At 33.5% G+C, this 21,839-nt stretch overlaps 3 protein-coding genes across 3 annotated transcripts; all 3 read right to left on the bottom strand.

Annotated features, from left to right (window-relative positions):
- Positions 1-284: 284 nt before the first annotated feature.
- Positions 285-2,511, bottom strand: LOC126656794 (uncharacterized). Its single transcript, XM_050351412.1, has 2 exons — positions 448-2,511; positions 285-338 (listed from the first exon to the last, which is right to left on the bottom strand). The coding sequence occupies exons 1-2, from the start codon at positions 2,509-2,511 to the stop codon at positions 285-287; spliced, it is 2,118 nt and encodes a 705-aa protein (XP_050207369.1).
- Positions 2,512-10,018: 7,507 nt separating this feature from the next.
- On the bottom strand, positions 10,019-13,047 carry LOC126654465 (uncharacterized). The gene is made up of 3 exons (XM_050348325.2): positions 11,205-13,047; positions 10,573-11,117; positions 10,019-10,495 (listed from the first exon to the last, which is right to left on the bottom strand). Exons 1-3 carry the CDS (start codon positions 12,097-12,099, stop codon positions 10,019-10,021), a joined length of 1,917 nt encoding a protein of 638 aa, XP_050204282.2. The 5' UTR covers positions 12,100-13,047.
- A 3,420-nt stretch (positions 13,048-16,467) lies between these two features.
- On the bottom strand, positions 16,468-19,715 carry LOC130014530 (salicylate carboxymethyltransferase-like). The gene is made up of 4 exons (XM_050350799.2): positions 19,576-19,715; positions 18,036-18,434; positions 17,341-17,595; positions 16,468-16,978 (listed from the first exon to the last, which is right to left on the bottom strand). Exons 1-4 carry the CDS (start codon positions 19,648-19,650, stop codon positions 16,610-16,612), a joined length of 1,098 nt encoding a protein of 365 aa, XP_050206756.1. The 5' UTR covers positions 19,651-19,715; the 3' UTR covers positions 16,468-16,609.
- Positions 19,716-21,839: the final 2,124 nt, after the last annotated feature.

Raw genomic sequence — 21,839 nt, 5'->3', positions numbered from 1 at the left:
AGGATAACCAAGGAAAACACACTCAATTGCTCTTGGTGTAAATTTATGCCTGTTATGAGTAAGTGTAGATGCATAAGATAAACAACCAAATACTTTTAAATTATCAAAAACAGGAAACTTTTTATAAAGAATCTCATATGGTGTTTTATTTTCTATTACAGGAGATGGTGTCCTATTGATAAGAAAAGTTGCATGAGAAACACAGTCAGACCAAAAACACAAAGGAATAGAAGATTGAAACTTTAAAGCTCTTGCTACATTTAATATATGCTGATATTTTCTTTCTACAATTGCATTTTGTTCAGGAGTATACACACAAGTAGTTTGATGTATAATACCTTTAGAATCATAAAAACTAGGCATATTAAACTCTTGACCATTGTCTGTTCTTATACATTTTACTTTAACAGAAAATTGTGTCTCAGTATAAGTACAAAAATTTTGTACCAACAACCTAACACCAGACTTTGATTTTAACAAAAACAACCAGGTATATCTACTTTTATCATCAACAATTGTCAAGAAATACCTATGTCCATAAATTGAAACTGTTCTTGATGGCCCCCATATATCAACATGTATCATATCAAAACAATTATTAGAAACAGAAGTACTTAAAGGGAAAGAAAGTTTCTTTTGCTTTGCTAAATGACAAATCTTACAATGAGAATCACTAGGCAACTTTATTATAGAACATTGATCTTGCAAACATTTTAATCTAGAATTGGCCAAATGTCCTAATCTATTATGCCACAAAAAATCATTAGCAACAGGTTTTGCATTTACAGCATTAACAGAAATAACATGTCTATTCTCAAATTTAGATTTATCAAGTTGATAAAGTCCTCGAGTCTTTCTAGCTAATCCGATCATCCTCCAATTGATAACATCCTGTATAATACAAACATCTTTATGAAGAATTAAGCAATATTGATAATAAGATGTTAATTTGCTAGTTGAAATCAAATTAAAGAAAAACTTAGGAACAAATAAGACATCATGCAATTCACACTCTTTACTAAACTTAACAGCACCTATATGTGTAACACTTATTTTCTGAGAGTTTGGCAATGTCACAAAAACATTATCAACAGGCTTATAAGAACTGAAATAACTCATAGAACAAACAATATGATCAGTAGCACCTGAATCTATAATCCAACAATCATTCTCAAAATTAGTATAAACAGAGTTAATATTAGAGATTTTCATACCAGCATCAAGGTCTGTTGCAGCAGAAGTAGAAACAAAATTTGTTGATATTGTATTAATCTTGTGACCACTTGTTGATGCATTCTGCTGTAACATACTCATGAGTTGTTTATACTGCTCTTGTGTAAAGACAGGTGCATGTTCCTCTTCTCTATGCATATCCTGATCTTGACTCATAACACAATTCCTTTCTGCCTTTTCATGCTCAGCAAATTCACCATTATTATAACAAATCTGTTCTTGATCATTATAATACCTTTCTTGTTCACTCTCAGCAATAAACTCACCTACTTGATTGACATAGCCTTGTATTCTAGGCCTAGGTTTATATCCAGGTGGATATCCATGTTTTTTAAAACATATATCCACAGTATGTCCACTTATACCACAGAAAGTACATAATGGTTTATCAACTCCAGAAGACCTATTCACAAACATTCTATTACCAGTAAAATTTCCAGGTCTATTGTTATATCCAGAAGGTCTTGTAAAATTCCCAGGTCTATTAATACCAAAATTATTACCAGTAAACTTTTTCTGAAAACTAGAATTTTCTTGAGTTGCAAAAACTGCAGGTTCAACTATTTGTAAAGCAGAGACAGATTCTGAAAAACCAATCCCCATTTGTCTTTCATGTTGCAATACCAAAGAAAATACTTTATTAATCTTTGGTAAAGGCTCAACCATTAATATTTGAGTTCTAACAGTTGCAAAATTTTCAGTTAAACCTTTCAAGAAACGAATTATATAGTCATCTTCTTGCTGAGTTTTAACAATCTTTAATGCTTGACAAGAACACTGAGGATTACAAGTACAGGTAGGAACAAATCTTAGATTCATATACTCATCCCACAAGATCTTTAACTGAGTAAAATAATCTGTTACTGACAGATTGTTCTGTTTGAAAACATATATTTCCTCTTGTAAGTCAGATATACGAATTGCATTACCTTGAGAAAACCTGTCAAGAAGATCCCTCCAAGCATCTAAAGCTGTATCAATCCAAAAAATACTTTGTGCAATGGAAGGTGACAAGGACCTAAGAATCCAAGAAAGCACCATAGTGTTACAACGTTCCCAAACAGCATAAATTGGATCTTCCTTCATCGGAACAGTAATGCTACCATTAACAAACTTCAGTTTGTTTTTAGACATTAAGCACATTTTCATTGATCTTGCCCAAGAGTGATAATTTTGTCCATTTAAAGGAGGAGAAATCAATATTAAAGATGGGTTTTCACTAGGATGTAAGTAAAATGGATTTGAAGGATTATCAAATTCTGAGTTAACATAAGCCATGTTTTATGAGAAATTTAGGGTTTCAAGAAAAGGAAAAAATCAGAAAAGAAAAGAAGATGATGAAGAACAAAGTAATAAAGAAATTGATATTTGAATGAAGAACGAATTGAATCAGATGAACTTTGAAGAACGAATTGAATCAGATGAAAAGAATTAAAAGTAATTTGCAGCGGTTTTGATTATGAAAGCTCTGATACCATAAAAGAATCTGAAACCTTTGAGAGAAGATTGAAGATTGAAGAAAAAATTGAAGGAGAAAATGAATTATTTTCATTAAGTGAGAACTGTACTCAGCTCTCTTGATTTATACAACGAGAGAATTGACACCTGTCAATTCTTTAATGATTAATCACTAACGGCTATTTCTGTTATTTCAGCTAACAGAATTGTTGACTGTACAACCACTAACTTATTTACTAACAAACTAACTTCCTATTTAACAAACTTTAACAGATTTGTTTAATTAAAGCCTCTTGCTTCTAAGCTTGATTTTAATGCTCTGTTATAGCAGCTTTAAGATCTTGCAGATTTGAAATTATGCTCCCGCTTTTGATAATCGAAAACCAAAGAGAGTTTTTGTCACAAGTAATGAGCTTCCATGTCCATTTTAACAACAAACTCTGATTTCTTAAACGGAGATTAGGAACATTTTAACCCCCATAACGAAGAGGAGAACAAACTGTTTCCGAAGCCACTCGACAAATTCCTCTATTTTCACTTGAACCCGACCAAAGAAAGTTACGCATCAACCGTCCATTGTTGAAATAACCGATATAGGCAAAGCAAAGTTACACATTGAATAAACTGGGAGACTGCTTAATACCGAATTTATCAAAACCAAACGACCTGACATTGAAAGAAGCTTGCCTTTCCAACCCGCAAGATGTCTAGCAAAGTTCTGAATTAAAGGAGCATAATGAACAGCCTGCATTTTTTTTTTAGCAAGAGGTAAACCAAGATAGGAAAATGGGAGAGTTTCAACTTTACATCTCAAGATATTTGCCGCAGCTGTGACCTCTTCAGTACCCATATTCAGACCTATGATCGAGCTTTTCTGAAAGTTGATGCTAAGCCCGGAGATTGCCTGAAAACATCTCAGAATTCTTAGAAGACTTTGAACCATCACTAGATCATTTGGAAGAAAAAGAAGTGTATCATCGGCGAACTGAAGTAGGGAAATCGTTTCATGATAGCCTTCAATTTGAATGCCATTAATAAGACCTGCTGATTTCGCTTTATCAATAATGGCTTTAAAACCTTCCGCCGCTATTACAAAGAGCATAGGCGACAAAGGATCGCCTTGCCGCACACCTTTCTCCATAACAAAACTCTTAGACGGACTTCAATTAATCACACTGATATATGAGATGAATCCAAAAGAGAGGATACCCACCGAACCCACTTCTCATCAGAATTCATGTTACGGAGAACTTCTAACAAATATTTCCACGAAACACTGTCAAAAGCCTTTTTAAAATCAAGTTTGATTATGAAAATTTGCTCCCTTCGTCTCGAGCAAGAATGAATAAATTCAGACGCAATGGAATGGCATTTGTGAATACTACGTCCCTTAACAAATCCGAATTGATTATCCGAAATGACATGTGGCAGCAACGGTGTGAGACGAATAGCTAGGAGCTTCGACAAAACTTTTAACACGCCATTAATTAAACTTATAGGACGAAAGTCTTTTAAATGATTAGCTCTTTCGGAATTAAGACTAAAAAAGCTGAAGTCAAACCTCTAGGGAAAATGCCTGTAGAATAAAAATTCTCAAAAATCTGATAAAAGTCATGCTTTAACAAATCCCATGTCTTCTTGTAGAAAAATATATTAAAGGGTCCCGGAGCTTTGTTATCGTCACAATTTGATAGAGCTGAATAAATCTCCTCCACATTAAATTTGGAGATTAAACTGGCAGCTTGGTCAGGCATTAGGCAGCGAAACTGTAAGGAATTTAACTTGAAAGGAGCAGTCTGATCTTGTTTATAAAACCTGTTGAAATAATCCAGCGGAGACGAGTACCGAACATTGTCAACAAATATCTCTGTAATTTGGTTATTTTTAGCATGCACTGAAGCTGCTAAATGAAAGAAAGCTGTATTTTTTTCTCCAATACACCCACTTGATTAATTTTGTCTTATTCATTTTAGTTTTGTCAGACCATGCACTAATTTTTGTATTTATTACAAATCTTTACAATTCTTAATTATCACTATTTTCATTTATTATATTCGTTTTTTTATTTATATATGCTTTCGTTTGATAGTAATTTTTTAATTTTCAATATTTTCCATTTTATTCATTTTTATGCTTATGAAATTTTATTATTTAAGTTAAAAATGATACTACTTTAAAAATACATATTGTGATGATACCTTAATGGCAAAAGATACAAAAAAATTCTCGTAGTTTTTATAAAAGTACAGATCAATCCTTTTATTTCTTTTAGGTGTAACTAAGCCCTCTTTATTTTTAAATTGAACAAATAACCTCTTTCACCCAACATCATTAAAACATTCGTTAATGGTTGACATGTTTCTCATAATACTATAGGAAAAAAGTTCAAAAATAATTTTAATATTTAAAATACTTATTAAAAATTTGAGAGGGTAAGTATCCCAAAAGTAAATTAAAAGGGTTTATTTGTTCGATTTTAAAACAACGAGGGTTTGATTGTTCCATTCTAAAAATACGAGAGATTAATTGTGCCCAAAAAATAAAAAGGTCGATATGTACTTTTAAAAAAAAGTTATGGTGTTTTTATATCTTATGCCTATGTTAATCTACCTAAAACATTTATCTGAAATTTATTTTAACATTACTATATTAAACAAAAGAGATTGTTAGTATTAGAAGTAGACTTAATCACCAAAAAATGCCAAATCTATACGTTTTGTGTCAATTATAGCCAAACCTTTAAAAATCACCAGATTTAGCCAAATCTTATATGTTCTGTTTCTTTTTTAGCCATTTTTGAATCGAACCGGTTTTTTTGACACCGTGTCGTCCACGTCACCGCCAACTAAGCAATTGGCTAGCATGGCAGCTGAAATATTTAAATAAAATTTAACTATAACTGACATAAAAAATATAGATTTGGTATTTTTTGGGTGAATAAACCTAATTTTAAATTCAAGCCAATTTTTAAATTTAATAATTAGTAAATTAATTATATCATAAATGAAATTTATATATATTTAAAAATAATTAATATTTCCTATTTAATATTTAATATTAATTAAAATTAATTTTAATTTTTTTATTAAACCTAATTAAATCTAATAAATTTATATTATAATATATTTTAATGAATATGTAATTAAAAAAATGAATTAACATATTACTTAGGAATTAATATTGAATTAAATTTGGTGAAAGGATTTAATGTTTATGATGATTTTAAACTTGATTTAGTATTTTTAATGTTGTTGAGATCTTGTTATGACTGTATTTAGGTAATAAATAAAATAGTTATGTATAAATTAAGGTAATTTTTTTGGCTATGCCGAGTAAATTGGCATATGCGTTTATGCTTATAAACATCATGATATATATTGATTACACCGCAATGAGCTTCACTTTTTAAAGAAAAAAATGAGAAAATAATTAAACTCGTCCTTTAAATAAACAGTCTATTCAGTAATTATTTTTATGTTTATGTGTGTATAGTTGACTTTTGAACACTGTCGTATGTTTGTTGTGTATTGATGGATACCGAATCCTACTGTAAGTATAATGGAGCCGAGTTGCAGGAGATCCACTCTCAGGCGACACCGGACTCCCCCTGAAGACGGAAAGATATGAAGGAGATACCGAATCTCTAAGATTCGGTAATACACTAATAAAGACCGAATCCCACATGATCCGCCAAGAGCGCGTCAGGTCCGGGATTCGGATAAACGACTAAATATGGAAACCTTGTCCTATTTGGACACAAACACTACATATGGAAGGATAAGCTCTACTTTAGGAAGATAAGACTATTTAGGAAGACGTTCCTAAATAGGACTCTTATCAGATTAAGGTAGATCTCGACAAATCAGGAGAATCCTTAAGATACGGCCGAATCCCTACAAAGTAGGATTCACCTACCTAATACAACTCTACTAGGTATATTCGACTACTATAAAAGGAGCACGAGGTATGCCTAGAATGACAATTACATTCATATACTCAAAACGCTGCTCAAAGCTCTAAACTGACTTTAGCATCGGAGAGTTAATCGGACAACCACCGTCCGGTTAGCTTCTACCCTGTTTTGCAGGTTCGCTCACCGGTTCAGAAGGCAGACTCCATCAATTGGCGCCGTCTGTGGGAAAAGCTTAACTAAACTTCAAAAGAAGGAGCTTTTCTGAACTCAAAAACAAATCTCATTGAAGAAGATGACTTCTGAAAGAGTAAACCTGAAAGACAAACAACCAATGGACCCAAAAAGCACTCCGGAGATAATCAACGTGACGGAAGATGGGCTTCTCAACTCCGGGGAAAAAAGCAACACCGGAGGGCTCTCTTTCTCAACACCCCAGTACCAAACTAATCCAATAAGAGGAAGCATCCCAATTGCTTTCAACCTAAGCACTGAAAAACAAGCACCAAATGCAGCGACACAAGATCCACACAGCGAAATGCTGAAAAAGATACTAGAATCTGTGCAGGCAAATCTTGACAGATTGGCTAATGAGGCCAAAAGAACAAACGACAGGCACGAAGAAACTATGAGAATGCTAAGGGAAAACTTCAGCCCTACAGCTCCTAGAAGAAGAGAAAGAACAGGAAATGCAAACCCAGGCCGACGGGAGACAAGGGCAGAAAACAACAAAAGCAAGGAACCTCGGACCAGAGGAAACGAAGAGAGGAACGAAGCAAGAAACCAGCGAGAAAAGGAAACCAGCGAAGAGGAAAGTCCTGACAGAGAAAAATCTAACGAGGAATCACCAGAGGCACCCAGAAATGAGCACAACCAGGAGGACGCCCGAAGCGGTCTGAATACGAAACGAGACGAACGAAGGGAGAAGGAAAAAGAAGATGCCCCACCAAGGAGTAAGCGACAAGAAAGAGATGCAGGGAAAGAACAAAATAAGAAAAAACACCAAGAAGGAGAGGGCGAATCGTCAGAGACACCCCAAAAAAGCAAAGCCACATATGTGGTGGAAGAAGATTTAGAAGAGAAGATCGCCAAAGCGCTCAAAAAACTAAAATCTGAAGAATTGGATATAGAGGACCTCAGGTTGAAAGGATCACCCCTCTCGCCCGAGATCATGGAGGAAACCATCCCGTACAGCATGAAGCTGCCGACCTTGCCAATTTTCAATGGGGAAGGAGACCCCCGAGACCATACCTCTAGGTTCACAGCAACCATGGGGCTACTCAGCGTATCAGACGCCATCCTCTGCAGGGTTTTCCCTACCACGCTCACGGGCACAGCCCAGAGATGGTATAACAAATTAAAACCAGGCTCCATCAAAAGCTTCGCTTCGCTTTCAACAGAATTCCTCAACAGATATCTCACAAACATCCCAGCTAAAACCACTACCAGTATCCTAAGAGCCTGTATCCAAGAAGAAGGAGAAACCCTGCGAAGCTACATCGAACGATTCAACAAGCAAGCTATGAAGATAGACAACCTGAACGTCGACATGGCGACAGAAGCATTGCGAGACGGGACGCGATTCGGAAAGCTGGTGGACAAGCTGCTAGTCAATAAACCCACAACTTTCTCGAACTTAATGGGCATAGCTCAGAAATACTTCGAGTTAGACGAAGGGCGAAGGGCGATTCGCGGAAAGGAAGCAAAAGGAAAAGAATCAAAAGAAAGATCCAGAGAAAAAACCAAGTCCAAACCTGATGACAGGAGAGGAAGACCCGAAGAAAGCAGACGATTCGCCCCCCAGACAAGATATGAATCGAGATACGATCCCAGAGATGATGAGAATAACTTCACTCCATTAAACACCAGCCGAACTAATGTCCTCATGTGGATCAAAGAAAACATCAAAAACGTGGTATGGCCACCCAAAATGAAAGCAGAAGCAAGAGACACCAGAAAGTACTGCAAATTTCACGACGATTACGGACACGAAACGGATAGCTGCAGGGACTTAAAGGTCGAGATCGAAAGAATGATCGACACAGGCGAACTGAGGAAATTTGTGGCCCGAAAAGAGAAGAGCAATGACAAGGGAGAAAAAAGAAACAGAGAAGACAAGCCAAAAGAAAAGGAAGACGAGCGCCCATCCAAAATTCTGGGAACCATACACATGATTAATGGTGGAGGGCATAGTAGCTCCACGATCAGGAGGAAGCAGAGGAAGGAAGTAATGAACATACGAGAAACTCACATGCCGCCAGTGATCTTCGATGTAGAAGACTATGAACACGTCAAAGCACCTCACAACGATGCTTTGGTAGTAACTACTATCATTGAAAATTGGAACATGGAGCGGATCCTTATCGACGAAGGAAGTGCAGTAAACCTCATGACAAATGCAGCATACAAAATGTTGGGAGGAACAGCGTCAAGGTTACGACGAGTCCCAATTCCGCTATCAGGACTCGGTGGACCCTCCATCACCCCGCTGGGAGCAGTCACCTTGGAAGTAATAATCGGCCCAGAAAGAGGAATGAACAAGAAAATCATGTCACTATTTAACATAGTGGACATGGAATTGACATATAATGCCATCCTAGGAAGACCTTTCCTCCATGACTCGGCAGCGGTAACCAGCATCAGAGCACTGGCAATGAAGGTACCGACTGAAAAGGGAGTAGTGACGCTGAGAGGAGACCAAGGAATAGCCAAGAAGTGCTATGATGAGTCAGTGGTGGATCTCCAAGAAAACAAGACCGAAAAGAAGGAAGAATAGGAATGAAAAACGACCCATCATCGGTAACGACTCTCCGTCTTACCAGATGGCGTCAAATCTATCTTTAATGCTTTGTATGCCATCTTTTTATCAATAAAAATTCAATTTCGCTACCATCTGATTAGCCAGACGAACCAATAAAGAAATAAAAATCAAGAACAGCCACGAATGATTAAATCAAAGACGAAAGAAGAAAAAATAAATTAAAGATCAAACTCAAGAAAAGCTAAAAGCCAAGAAAATGAGTTTAAATTAACTCAAAGCAAAATCGCCGAACCAGGCAAATCGCCACGAAAGGCTAAAAACCAAGAAAACGAGTTTAAATTAACTCAAAGCAAAATAGCCGAACCAGGCAGATCGCCACGAAAGGCTAAAAATGAGTTTAGATTAACTCAGAAAAGGCGAATCGCCAAAAAAGAGTTTAGATTAACTCGAAACAAAAACAAAAATAAAAAGAGTTTAGATTAACTCTACAAAAAGCAACGCCAAGAACAGGGTTTAGAGTAACCCTCGAGGCAAGACAAGTACATAAAGATAAGGCAAAAGCACATTTCGAAGAAAAACGAAGAAAATATATTCATAAATTGCGAATTACAAAAAGCAAAATTAATACATCAGCAAATACAATCAAAAGAAAACTACTAAACACGGTCTTTAGAAATCTTGACAAGGAGATCACGGGCGATGGCCTGGGGATCCAACCCGTTAACCCCAGAAAGATCAATATTGGGATTCTGCTCCAGAAGCTTCTTCCCAATCGCAAGGCGATACTCGCTTATCAGAGCAGAGTAAAAAGCCTTCGTATCTAGCAGACGGATGTGAAGACCTTCAACCTCCGTTCTAAGACTATCCCTCTCCCCACCAACAAGGGAATTGATCCGAATGAGCTCCTCGATCTCTTGAGTCAAGTCATCGGTCTTTTTCTCAATCACTTTCACTTGGCGATCATTAATCGCATCCTGCGCCTTGAGCTGCGCCAGAAGGGAATCATGCTCTTCCAAAGAGGCCTTCAATTTCGCCCTTTCAGACTCGGAAGTCGCCAAAAGAGCAGACAGACGCTCGACCTCCTCCTCGGCACACTGTCGGCGGTCGTTCAATACCAGAACAGATTGAAGGGCCTACACACCAGAAATAAACAAATAAGAAAGCAACTGAATACAAAAAACATATTATACTCAAGAAAGAAAGCACTTACAGAGAAACCATGAAAACAAGCCAGATCGGAAAGCTCCTGACCCGGCCTACCACAGAACCACGTGACATCATCAGGAATCGCCAAAGTCCGGATATATTCCGCTAGCACTCTCGGATTCAGCAAACTGGCAGGATCCTGACCTTCGACCCATTGAACCAAGTCTGGAGCAGAAGAAGAGCTTCCAGGAAAACTCTCCCTCGTAGGAGAATCATCGACAACTCGACGTCTTTTTCTAGACGGAGAATCCGGGTCTCGACCTAGAGAAATCTCCCCCGAATCAGCAACAACAGGCCCCTCTGAGGCCACACCCCCAACTCCCCCCGAAACGATAGATGATGCTAGAGGGGGGAGTAGTGACGGAATCGCCTCGTCGCCGACTGGAACAGCCGAGTCATCACCATCATCATCATTTATAACAATAACCTCAGGCAACGCTACCTCGGCGGGAGCTAGGGGGATATCAACAGGAGCCCCATCCACGACAATGTCGCCAGGAATAACGTCGGCGATAGGAACGTCAGGACCACCCATCGGAACGTCCAAATCTACTTGAAATCCGGAAAGGAAATCGTCAGAAGAAGAAGACATCCTACAAAAGAAACATTAAAAAGAACTTAAGCAAATTAATATACCTTGAACAAAAGAGTAGCAAAGATCCGCCAAGCCTCGAGGAGGATCCTCCAAAGGAAACCATCGACTCCGAAGATGACTATTAACCAAGACATCTAAAATGGGACGCGACACAATACTACAGGAAGATATGTCAAAAGCAAGCTTTGACTCGGATAAACTTAAAGGAGAAGAATAGCTCCGAACTGGATGAGAAGAAAAACCATCCGAAAAATGAAGAAAAGCAAATTTATGATAGACAATAAAGAAGCGCCTTCGCCAGCGACTGGTTAGGCAAGGAAGATAAATACGAGATCGCCCTTCTCTACCAAGGGCGAAAACGAAGCAACCATCACACTTCCTAAAGTCTACAAAATGATATAACACTTTGAGAGAAGGGGCACAGCCCCGGAGCCTACATGCCTCCGAAAAGGCGAGCACTACTCTAATCGTACCAGGGTAAAGTTGCCCTAGAGCAACCTTTAAATCCCTACACACTTCTACTAAAAAGGGATCCAAAGGAAACCTAAGACCAGCAGCAAATTGCTCTTCAAAAAGAACCGCCCTACAAGAAGATCCGGGAGAGTCAGACGCAGCCATATCGGCACCGGGTAATATTACCCTATAATCAAAAGGAAAACTATACTTAAAATAGATATCTAAGACTTCATCCCTACGAAGCTTCGATCGGGTAAAAGCCATAGCAGCGCAAGCATCTTCAACTCGACTAAGAGGCATCCTAGAACAGGGAATCACAAACATAAACACAAAATAAGGATCAAACAAAAAATATATTGAAGAACACGTTGAAGAACACATCAAAGAACAACAAGTACAGAAGAAATTTCCAGAATATAAAGCATGGAGAATATACAAAGAAGAAAGCCATATTAACATCCAAACGACGAAAGAAAACATACCTGAAAAATCTGGAGAAAACAAGTCACGAAGAATCAAACAATCAAACGAAGAACGAAAAGGAAATAGCTACAAGAAATGAGAGTAAATTCGAAAAGCAAAGTAAGAGGGAAAAGAAGAAATGCGAAGAGATTAAATACAAAACGCTTTTGAATCATTAACCGTTTAAATCATTAAATGCCGACACGTGGCAACACAGAATCTTACTAAAGAAGAAACGTCACCCACAAACATATGAAACGACTCGCCCGGAATGCAAAGCGACTCGCCCGCATAAAAGAACTCAGCTCCAAAAGAGCTAAAATCCACTAAGGCATAAATGCCAAACTACTTCAGCTCACTTGCGGGGGGGCTAATGATGGATACCGAATCCTACTGTAAGTATAATGGAGCCGAGTTGCAGGAGATCCACTCTCAGGCGACACCGGACTCCCCCTGAAGACGGAAAGATATGAAGGAGATACCGAATCTCTAAGATTCGGTAATACACTAATAAAGACCGAATCCCACATGATCCGCCAAGAGCGCGTCAGGTCCGGGATTCGGATAAACGACTAAATATGGAAACCTTGTCCTATTTGGACACAAACACTACATATGGAAGGATAAGCTCTACTTTAGGAAGATAAGACTATTTAGGAAGACGTTCCTAAATAGGACTCTTATCAGATTAAGGTAGATCTCGACAAATCAGGAGAATCCTTAAGATACGGCCGAATCCCTACAAAGTAGGATTCACCTACCTAATACAACTCTACTAGGTATATTCGACTACTATAAAAGGAGCACGAGGTATGCCTAGAATGACAATTACATTCATATACTCAAAACGCTGCTCAAAGCTCTAAACTGACTTTAGCATCGGAGAGTTAATCGGACAACCACCGTCCGGTTAGCTTCTACCCTGTTTTGCAGGTTCGCTCACCGGTTCAGAAGGCAGACTCCATCATGTATATTACTCTCAGATTGTTCGTCGGAAGACGAACAATTGGGTCTCAAACAGCGGCAGTGTCAAAGAACCGACGACTGGAATTTAAAAAAAATAAATTTTAAGATGAATATGACATTTTTTATTTTTATTAGAATTTAAATTAATTATATATCTCTCAAATATGTAAAACAAATTATTATAATTATTTAAATTTAGTAAAAATAAATTAATTTTAATTAGCTTTAAATAAAAATATTATTTTTTAAATATATATAAATTTTATTATAATATAATTAATCATTTAATTATTTAATTTTAAAATTAGTTTTATTCATCAAAAAATACCAAACCTATGCATTTTGTGTCAGTTATAGCCAAACCTTATTTAAATATTTCAGCTGACATGCCAGCCAATTGCTTAGTTGGCAGTGACGTGGACGACACGGTGTCAGAAAAACCGGTTCGATTCAAAAATGGCTAAGAAATAAACATAACATATAAGGTTTGGCAAAATCTGGTGATTTTTAAAGATTTGGCTATAATTGACACAAAACGTATATATTTGGTATTTTTTGGTGATTAAGCCTTAAAAGTACTTACAAGTTACTGAAAAGCTACTAACAAACTATTAATAAGCTACTACTGAACTACTTAAAAACTACTAGAATTGTTGGAAACATGATGTACATTTATATGTGCAGTTAATACAAATGAAAAAAAATATAAACATATTTAGTTATTATAAATTCACTAAAAAATTACATATATTTTTAAATACTAAAATGATTGTTATGATCATTTTTATTTTAATTGCTCTTTAATTTTTCAGTAAATGAATAAAATTATAGTTTTCCTATAATATTATTTTATTTATTTTAATTTTTACATATATTTAAATTTATTATATTATAATGTTACAGGTTTAGTGACTCCAACAATTTTACATCTTGATCAGCATATTTTGTTTCGTTGACATATTCTAGCGGTTCATTAAACTTTAATTTAATTTATTATTAAAATTAAGTAAAATTGGTTATATGTATTTCAAATTCTGTTAATATTAGATATTTATATGAATCTTGAAATGTATATAATTTTTTAATTTATACTACAATATTTTAATATATTAAAGGAGATTAATATACATAACTTCAAATAAAAATATCTTATTTTTTTATTATTATTAAAGAATTCAAACACATAATTCATAGAAAATAAAAAAAATGAAATTTAAAGATAAACAAATGTATGCTATATTAAAAGATTATATATTTGAAGATTCAAGACATGTGTTCACATATAAAAAAAATTAAATATTTATATATAAATAATTATCATGATAAAATAAGTAAATTTATTAATTTTTTAAAAATATATTTAAAGATTAAATATTTAAAGTTAGAGAATATAAGACATGTGTTTACATATAAAAAAAATTGTTTAAAGATAAACAATTGGTTTGATAAAATAAGTAAATTTGTTAAATTTTAAATTTAAAAATTAAATATCGTTATTGTAATAATGATAATAATAATACTAAAAAACAATAATACTTTGTCTTCTTCTATGTTATGAAATAGGTGGGTTTAAATCTTGAAAATTATAACACCTGTTTATTACTATGTCTACAAATGAGAGATAAATGCAAAACATTTGAAAGGAAAAAAGTTCATTTGTAACTAATTGTTACGTAGCGTATAATTATAAACAACTCTACAAAAACAAGTATCTATCCAAAAAGCCCTAAATAATTTACATAAAAAATTTAGGATTTGGATTCCTTAATGGCTAATCCTCTAAAAAATCCCTCACCTTTCAACCCTCTTTCGTTTGCACCCTTAATTTTTGAAATTTCCAATTTTACTCAAATTATCACCTTTCATTTTGAATTACCCTAAAAATACTAAATTGACCTATTTTTACTGAAAAAAAGTTCAAATCAATACTTTTTATTTTGACTTATATTATAAAAAGTACCCAATATTAAAATTTAAACGAAAATACCATCTTCACTAAAAATATTTCAAAAATTACTAAATGTTTTAATAAAATATTCAATGATTTGCTACAAAAAAAAAAACAAAAAATCGAAGAACAACCCATATCTCATCTTTTCTTCGACTCCGATATATATTCAAAAAAATTTAATATACGCAAAATTTTAATTATTCAATTTAGATAAATTTTAAAAATTATTTTTTTAATTAAAATTTTTTTTTTTGAAAATCTGTTCATCTTTCTCGTGACTAACGCCATAACCCAGGAAAGTAAAAATAAGAAACAAAAGAAGGTTGTTCTAACTTGAACAGAGCATGGAGTCTCCATGAGCTTCTTTGTAGCCTATTTTGGTTGGGTTAAACAAAACCAGACAACCAAAACATACTACAAAAAGCACAGATAGAACCCCAGAAGAACAGAAAAGACTGAAAATTGAAAGCCGCATCGGCCGTCTCAGATATCCATAAAAGAAGTAGATATTGGCACATACGGAAACAAGCGAACGTGACAACACCCACGACTGGAGAACAGGACAAGACGCAATGTTCATAGATCGCAATAATCAAAATTCGGCATAAATACCCAGCCATTGCGATAATCAGCAGGGGGGATTAATGATGAAATATACAAATAAATCAAGAGAAAACGGAGGAATCATAAATCCACATTGACTAGGAAAGAAGGAGCAAATAAGGCGTGCCATACACATTATAAAAAGGCCACAAACTCATAAGTTCGGGACACGCAGTCCGAATGAAAAATGTCCCATACGCTAAACCATTTACCACTAGATCGACATCCAGTACCGATACTTAAATCCGTAAATCACAAACCACATCCGACATCCGCATCTATAAGATATAGATATCTCAAATTTTTAAATTAGTATAATATTTAGAAAAAATATTTACAAAGTATATAATAAGATAGCTCTTTTTTTAATTAATGATGGATTGTTGTTCATAAAATTAAAAAATTTAAGATATTATTTATATATTAATCACTTTATAAATATTGGATTATTTTATTATGGTTCAAAATAATTAAAATTTTTTGAAAATATTATGCTAATTTAATAATTATTTATTTGTTGAACTTCAAAAATAAATTTGTGCTCATTGACCATGTAATTAAAATTTGTGCTAATTGACCATCACTTACAAGTTGATAGACCAAATTGCCAATTAAGTATGGCACTGAACAATATGTACTAAGTCGGGTGCAAAAATAGGGCAAAATGATAAAAAAGAAAAAGAAAGTGAATGTATTAAATTGACCATAAAATCAAAATATATGCTAATTTATCATAATTTGTAAGTTGAGGGGGGAAATTACCATTTAAGTCAATGTAAATCGCACAAGTTCTACAACATCATACTAATAATTTATGTCCTTAAAGCTCTGCAAATGCTCATGTACTAATAAAACACAAATTCATATTTATTCATAGAATAGCACTACCATATTTCATATTACTTGCCTTATTATCTGTACTAATAAAGCACAAATCCATATTTATTCATACAAAGCACACATATTTCATATTACTTGTCTTATTTTTGACAGAAAATAGAATTGAACTTAGTCATCTTTTTTAGTGATGGATAAGGTTAAATAGACAAACTCATTCTTCTCCTTTGCCATGCAATCTTTGACGATCGATGAGTATCGATTAAAAACCTCATCGATAACGGCTTCCTGAAAACCGAAGTGGTTGATAATAAGGGGCTCCATTCCAGATCTTATGCAGTTTGCAAAAGTATATCCCACATCCTCTGTAGCTTCCGAGGGATCAAATTCATTGAGACATTCATTCCAATTATGTTCATGAAGCTCCAATTTGTCAATGATGAAGGATCCTTGCTTATCAATCTCACATTTCACTTCATATGGAGATGGTGCATAGAAAGGAATGTTGAAGGAATTAAATTTGTCTTCGTCGATCATTCCCTAAATCATTAACATAATTCATAAGTTTAAATTCATACCTCAAATCATGTCTTTATGATTTATTGCAAAATAAAACTAATTCATTATTACATGTAAAACTAATTTGAATAAGAAAAATATATGTATAAAAAACATAAATAAGAACCAATGGGGATTGGTCTAAGTGGTAAGCAGTTTGGTATCGTTTAAACAAGGTCTCGAGTTCGAGTTTTGTGAATGCAGAAAATTCCCACTGGCAGACTCACCCACCATGCCAGGTGCGCGACGTGTGTCGGATCCGGATTAGTCAAGGCGAAGCCCTGAAAACCGGATGGGCTAACAAAAAAAAACATGAATAAGAGAGAAGTTTGCAGAATCGGTACCTCTGAGACTAATTGATTGAGAGCCATAGCCAAAAGCTCCCAAAAATAGCAACACTCTTTGCTAGATGGATCTGTGCTTCTCCTTCCAACAAAAGTTAATACCATGCGTCCTCCTGATATCATCTCCTCCGAGCGACTCTCCAGAAACATGGAAAAATCCTTTTGAAATTGGCCACAATATGCCTCAAAAACGTTTGGTGGACTTGTTCTATTTATGTATATATTTCCTTTGTTACTCTCCAATCCTCTTGGAACCTAATTTATAAATCAGTGAAAAATAATTATTGATCAATTTATAGGGTAACAATTAAATTTGAGTCGCTAAAATTTTCAAATTATTTTAAAAGAATACTAAATACCAAATTTTAGTTAAAAATATTCACCACATCAGCAATCCAATCATATGTCACGTGGCATACATTTAATTTAATAATTAAACTTTTCATGTACGATTCAAATTTTAAATACAACTTCTAAAAGATTGCCAAATTACATTTAAATATATACTAACTTACATAGAGTCTCACTGGATTGCTTATACGACAGATATTAATGGGCCACGTCCGTGAAATCCGATCGATTTTCAAAAAAATAAAATAATAATCTTAAATTAAAAAAAAATTATTTATTATTCTTTCGAAATAATTTAAAAATTTACGAACATTCATAAATAATTCGAGTTCTAATATTTTTACCTGCGATAGCCAGTGGAGACTGCAAGATGAATACGCAAAGTGAAGAGTGTTGGCAGGAAAAAGCCTACCATAGAAGGAACCAGGGGTTCCAGAAATGAAACATTGCCCTTTAGTATATTCTTTCATTTTTGTTTGAAAATCTGGCAGTAAGTACTTAAAAACAGTATTAAAATCATTGTTGGCAAGATCATTCAAGAACACATTATATTCTGATGATTGACGGTCCAGATCTTTACAAATTTTCTCTACTGCTTCGATGATTTCAGATACAGCAAATAGAGTGTTTGGCCCTGAAGAGCAACCGAAATCGGCAATGGCTAAACTTTTTGGAAAATTGTTGTTATAGAGATCGGTCATGGCTTCCTTTATTGCTGCCTTTGATTTTGATATCACCTTTTGCTGCAAAAATTATGAAATGTAGATTTTTTAAAGTTTTATAACGGACAAATTTGTTTTGAACTAAAATAAAATAAACAAAATATATTTAAACTAAATATAGTAAAAATGTAAATATAACTATTGATAATTTAATTATTTTAATCCATAATTCATAAAATATACAGGTAATTAATTTAGTAAATCTATAACAAATAATTTTTTAATAATTTTGTTGGAATAATTTACAAATTTTGAAATCCTTATCTTTATTAAAAGTAAATTGTGAAGATTTAAATTCATATAAATTTAAATTATAAGAATTATGATATACTTTGTTAAGAATATGAATCAACACTATCAGTATTTGTTTTATAGAAAGGCGTGTTCTTATTTACAAAATCGTATAGGATTGCAATATTACAAAAAATAATTCACATAATAGAGTAGGTCAAATGTATAATTTACCAAAATGTGGAATACGTTGAGGGTACTATGGTCAACTTAAAAAAATGAAGTGCTGAAATCGTTACCCTTTTTCATATACTAGCTACTTTGTAATGTTTTCATTTTACTTCAGATTTGTAAAAGTAATTGAATAATATTAGGCTTGACCTTTTAGCCCATATTCAATTTCACTCCCATGTTGTAAAATAGTCAATTGTATCCAAATTCATACTTTGAGTTTCAATTGTAGCTAATTTTGTAAATTGTTTTATTCGAAAAAAATTCAATAAAACCCTTATAAATAATTTATTTGACCTATTTTCCATTTAAAAAATTCGGAATGAATGATTTATTTGAATTTTTTTAAAATGAAAAATAAACAATTTAGTACTTGTACAATTGAAAGTCAAACGTATGGATTTAGATATGATTGGCGATTTTACGACGTCGGGGTGAAATTAAAAAAAGGTTAAAGGATCGAGATTTTTTGGAACATTAGGCCTTGAATAACATGAGAAAAACAACAGTTAGATTTACAATAATAGTTTCTATCAAAAATTAATATAATATAATTTAATTTAAATTTCATTTCATATTTTAAAGATCTTTGCTAATAATAATCAAATAAATAAGACTAAAAGGACAACTATTATTATAAAATAATCAATCAAATAATAATATTCACATGTGTATAACATGAAGATGTGTAAAAGATTACCTGAAGCAATGAGTTTTGAGCATAACTAGTTTTTCCATTTCCACCATTCATGTGAAGCACTTGCACTACTTCCATCTCTCTCTATAATTTTTTTTACTATTCTTTTTAAAGTTTGTTTAAATTGCTTTTTGTTCATCAGCATTTCCCTCTATTTATAAGAAGCATTTTGAAGTTTTAGAATTATATGCATAAAAAATAAGTTAGGCAATACCTATATATAAATGATGATTTAATAGGTTACGGAATCCATAAATGATAAAGATTCAATATACATTTACGCGGCCACGGGATATCATTTCATTGATTCCACTCTCATTTTGAATTGGGTGGGGCTTGGGGCATGTTTGGCTAAGTCTTTATATTGGTTGAATTACATTCTAACCAATATTACCATAACCAATCTTCGAGGCACATGTGAGATAATAAAACGTGCTCTATTTTAAATAAGGGTGCAGGTTGGTACGGTCTTTATATATATGGCCGTTTAAAATGTAAATTTAAAATTTTCCGTCCCCAACTTCAAAACGCTGATGAGTTGGTAAGGCGCTCTCTTGGCTAAAGTGAGGTCGTGGGTTCGAACCGTACTCATGTATGCAGCTGTTTAAACTTAGGGCCAGAGCTTTCCCTCCCGTAAGATATCTACCAGACTCGAGTGGGGGTTAGTCTGAATGTAAAAGGTTTAAAGGTGTCATTTCATAGTTGGAATCTATTCAGTACACCTCATGGAATTGTCAACAAAAAAAAAAAAACTTCCCGTCCCACCAGTGACTTATCTAGCTTGAGTGAAAATTTGTTCGAATATAAAAGGCTTCAATCTGCTATTTTGTAGTTGAAATTTATACTATATATAAAAGCACGGATGGGAGGGGGGGTACAGACAAATTTACTGAATAATCCTTTTCAATTTATTACTAAATAAAGGTTTTATAGTCATTAACTAATTAGTTATTTAATTAATCACTATTGTAATTAAAGTCCTAATTAGTATAGGTATCTAAATTATCTCCAATTTAGTTTTTAGTATGTAAAAATTAGCTAAATTATCTCCAAATTAGTAGGAATAATTATCTTTTAGTTTGATTTAACTACAAAATTAAAATACTGTATTTGGTCATTATATTATTATTTAAATTTTTATCTTATTATTTTTAAAAATATTATTAATAAAATTAAGTTAATTATTTAATTATGGTTATTATAAAAATCAAATGAAGAATAAATTCAGTATGGAAAAATATTTAATAACCGAATATATTATATTTACTTTTACAAAAATTCTTAACTAATTTAATATTAATTATAAATTAAAATTTGATATAATTATTATAAATTTACTAATATGTACATTGACGAGTTACGTTACGAGCCACGTGCATAGCACGTAATGCGAAACTAGTTTATTTAAAACATCTCATAGTTAAATCAAAATAAAAAGGGTTAATTCCATAAAAAAATCACGACCTTTACACGAATTTTCATTGTAATCACGACTTTTAAAAATTGTCCTATAAAATCACGACCTTTCATTTTTTTTCAAATCTATCACCAAACCAATTTTTGGTGTAATTTTTTATGACGTGGCCACCATAATCCGCTAAGTTTGAAAACAAATGAAAGGTAAAATTCACCGGAAAAACAGTCGGTGATAGATTTGAAAAAAAACAAAAGGTCATGGTTTTATATGACAATTTTTAAAAGTCGTGATTAAAATGAAAATTCATGTAAAGGTCGTGACTTTTTATGGAATTAACCCAAATAAAAATTAGGCCTAACCCATATAGAGGTCTCTGTACTTTACACATTTTTTTCTGTAGGTCCTTATACTTCATTTTTGTATTATTTGGTCCCTCTACTTACATATTTTTAATTTTCAGGTCATTTATGAGTTTTTTCCGGTCCTATTCTGGAGGAAACAAAAATTGTAAGTAGAGGGACTTGAGGAAACAAAAATTGTAAGTAGAGGGACTAAAAAAAACTCACAAAGGACCTGAAAATCAAAAATAGGTAAGTAGAGGGACCAGATAAATTAAAAATAAAGTATAAGGACCTACAGAAAAAAAAGTGTAAAGTACAGAGACCTCTATATGAGTTTGGCCTAAAAATTAATATAACCATATTTTATGGCTAATGGACTGAAAAAAACCAGACCTTTGTTTTAATTTTCAGTTCCACCCCGACCTAGCAATTTTTTCAATTATACCCTATTTTGTATTTTTATTTTTCAATTGCACCCTGATGTATTAAATTGAACTCTTTTCATTTAG

The sequence above is a fragment of the Mercurialis annua genome, linkage group LG7, assembly GCF_937616625.2.
Source record: "Mercurialis annua linkage group LG7, ddMerAnnu1.2, whole genome shotgun sequence".
Taxonomy (NCBI): Eukaryota; Viridiplantae; Streptophyta; class Magnoliopsida; order Malpighiales; family Euphorbiaceae; genus Mercurialis; species Mercurialis annua.
Note: the sequence above shows the minus strand (reverse complement) of the source record. Positions and strands in the feature narration are given on the sequence as shown.

Coding starts and splice junctions, on each gene's coding strand:
- LOC126656794 (XM_050351412.1), bottom strand. CDS start 2,511: ATGGCTTATGTTAACTCAGAATTTGATAATCCTTCAAATCCATTTTAC. Junction 339..447: donor AGTCTGGTGTTAGGTTGTTG/GTACAAAATTTT, acceptor ATGATTCTAAAG/GTATTATACATCAAACTACT.
- LOC126654465 (XM_050348325.2), bottom strand. CDS start 12,099: ATGTTTTCTTTCGTCGTTTGGATGTTAATATGGCTTTCTTCTTTGTAT. Junction 11,118..11,204: donor TTGCTACTCTTTTGTTCAAG/GTATATTAATTT, acceptor GATTTCAAGTAG/ATTTGGACGTTCCGATGGGT. Junction 10,496..10,572: donor CTTGTTTTCATGGTTTCTCT/GTAAGTGCTTTC, acceptor TCTGGTGTGTAG/GCCCTTCAATCTGTTCTGGT.
- LOC130014530 (XM_050350799.2), bottom strand. CDS start 19,650: ATGGAAGTAGTGCAAGTGCTTCACATGAATGGTGGAAATGGAAAAACT. Junction 18,435..19,575: donor CTCAAAACTCATTGCTTCAG/GTAATCTTTTAC, acceptor TAATTTTTGCAG/CAAAAGGTGATATCAAAATC. Junction 17,596..18,035: donor GTCTCCACTGGCTATCGCAG/GTAAAAATATTA, acceptor TTTATAAATTAG/GTTCCAAGAGGATTGGAGAG.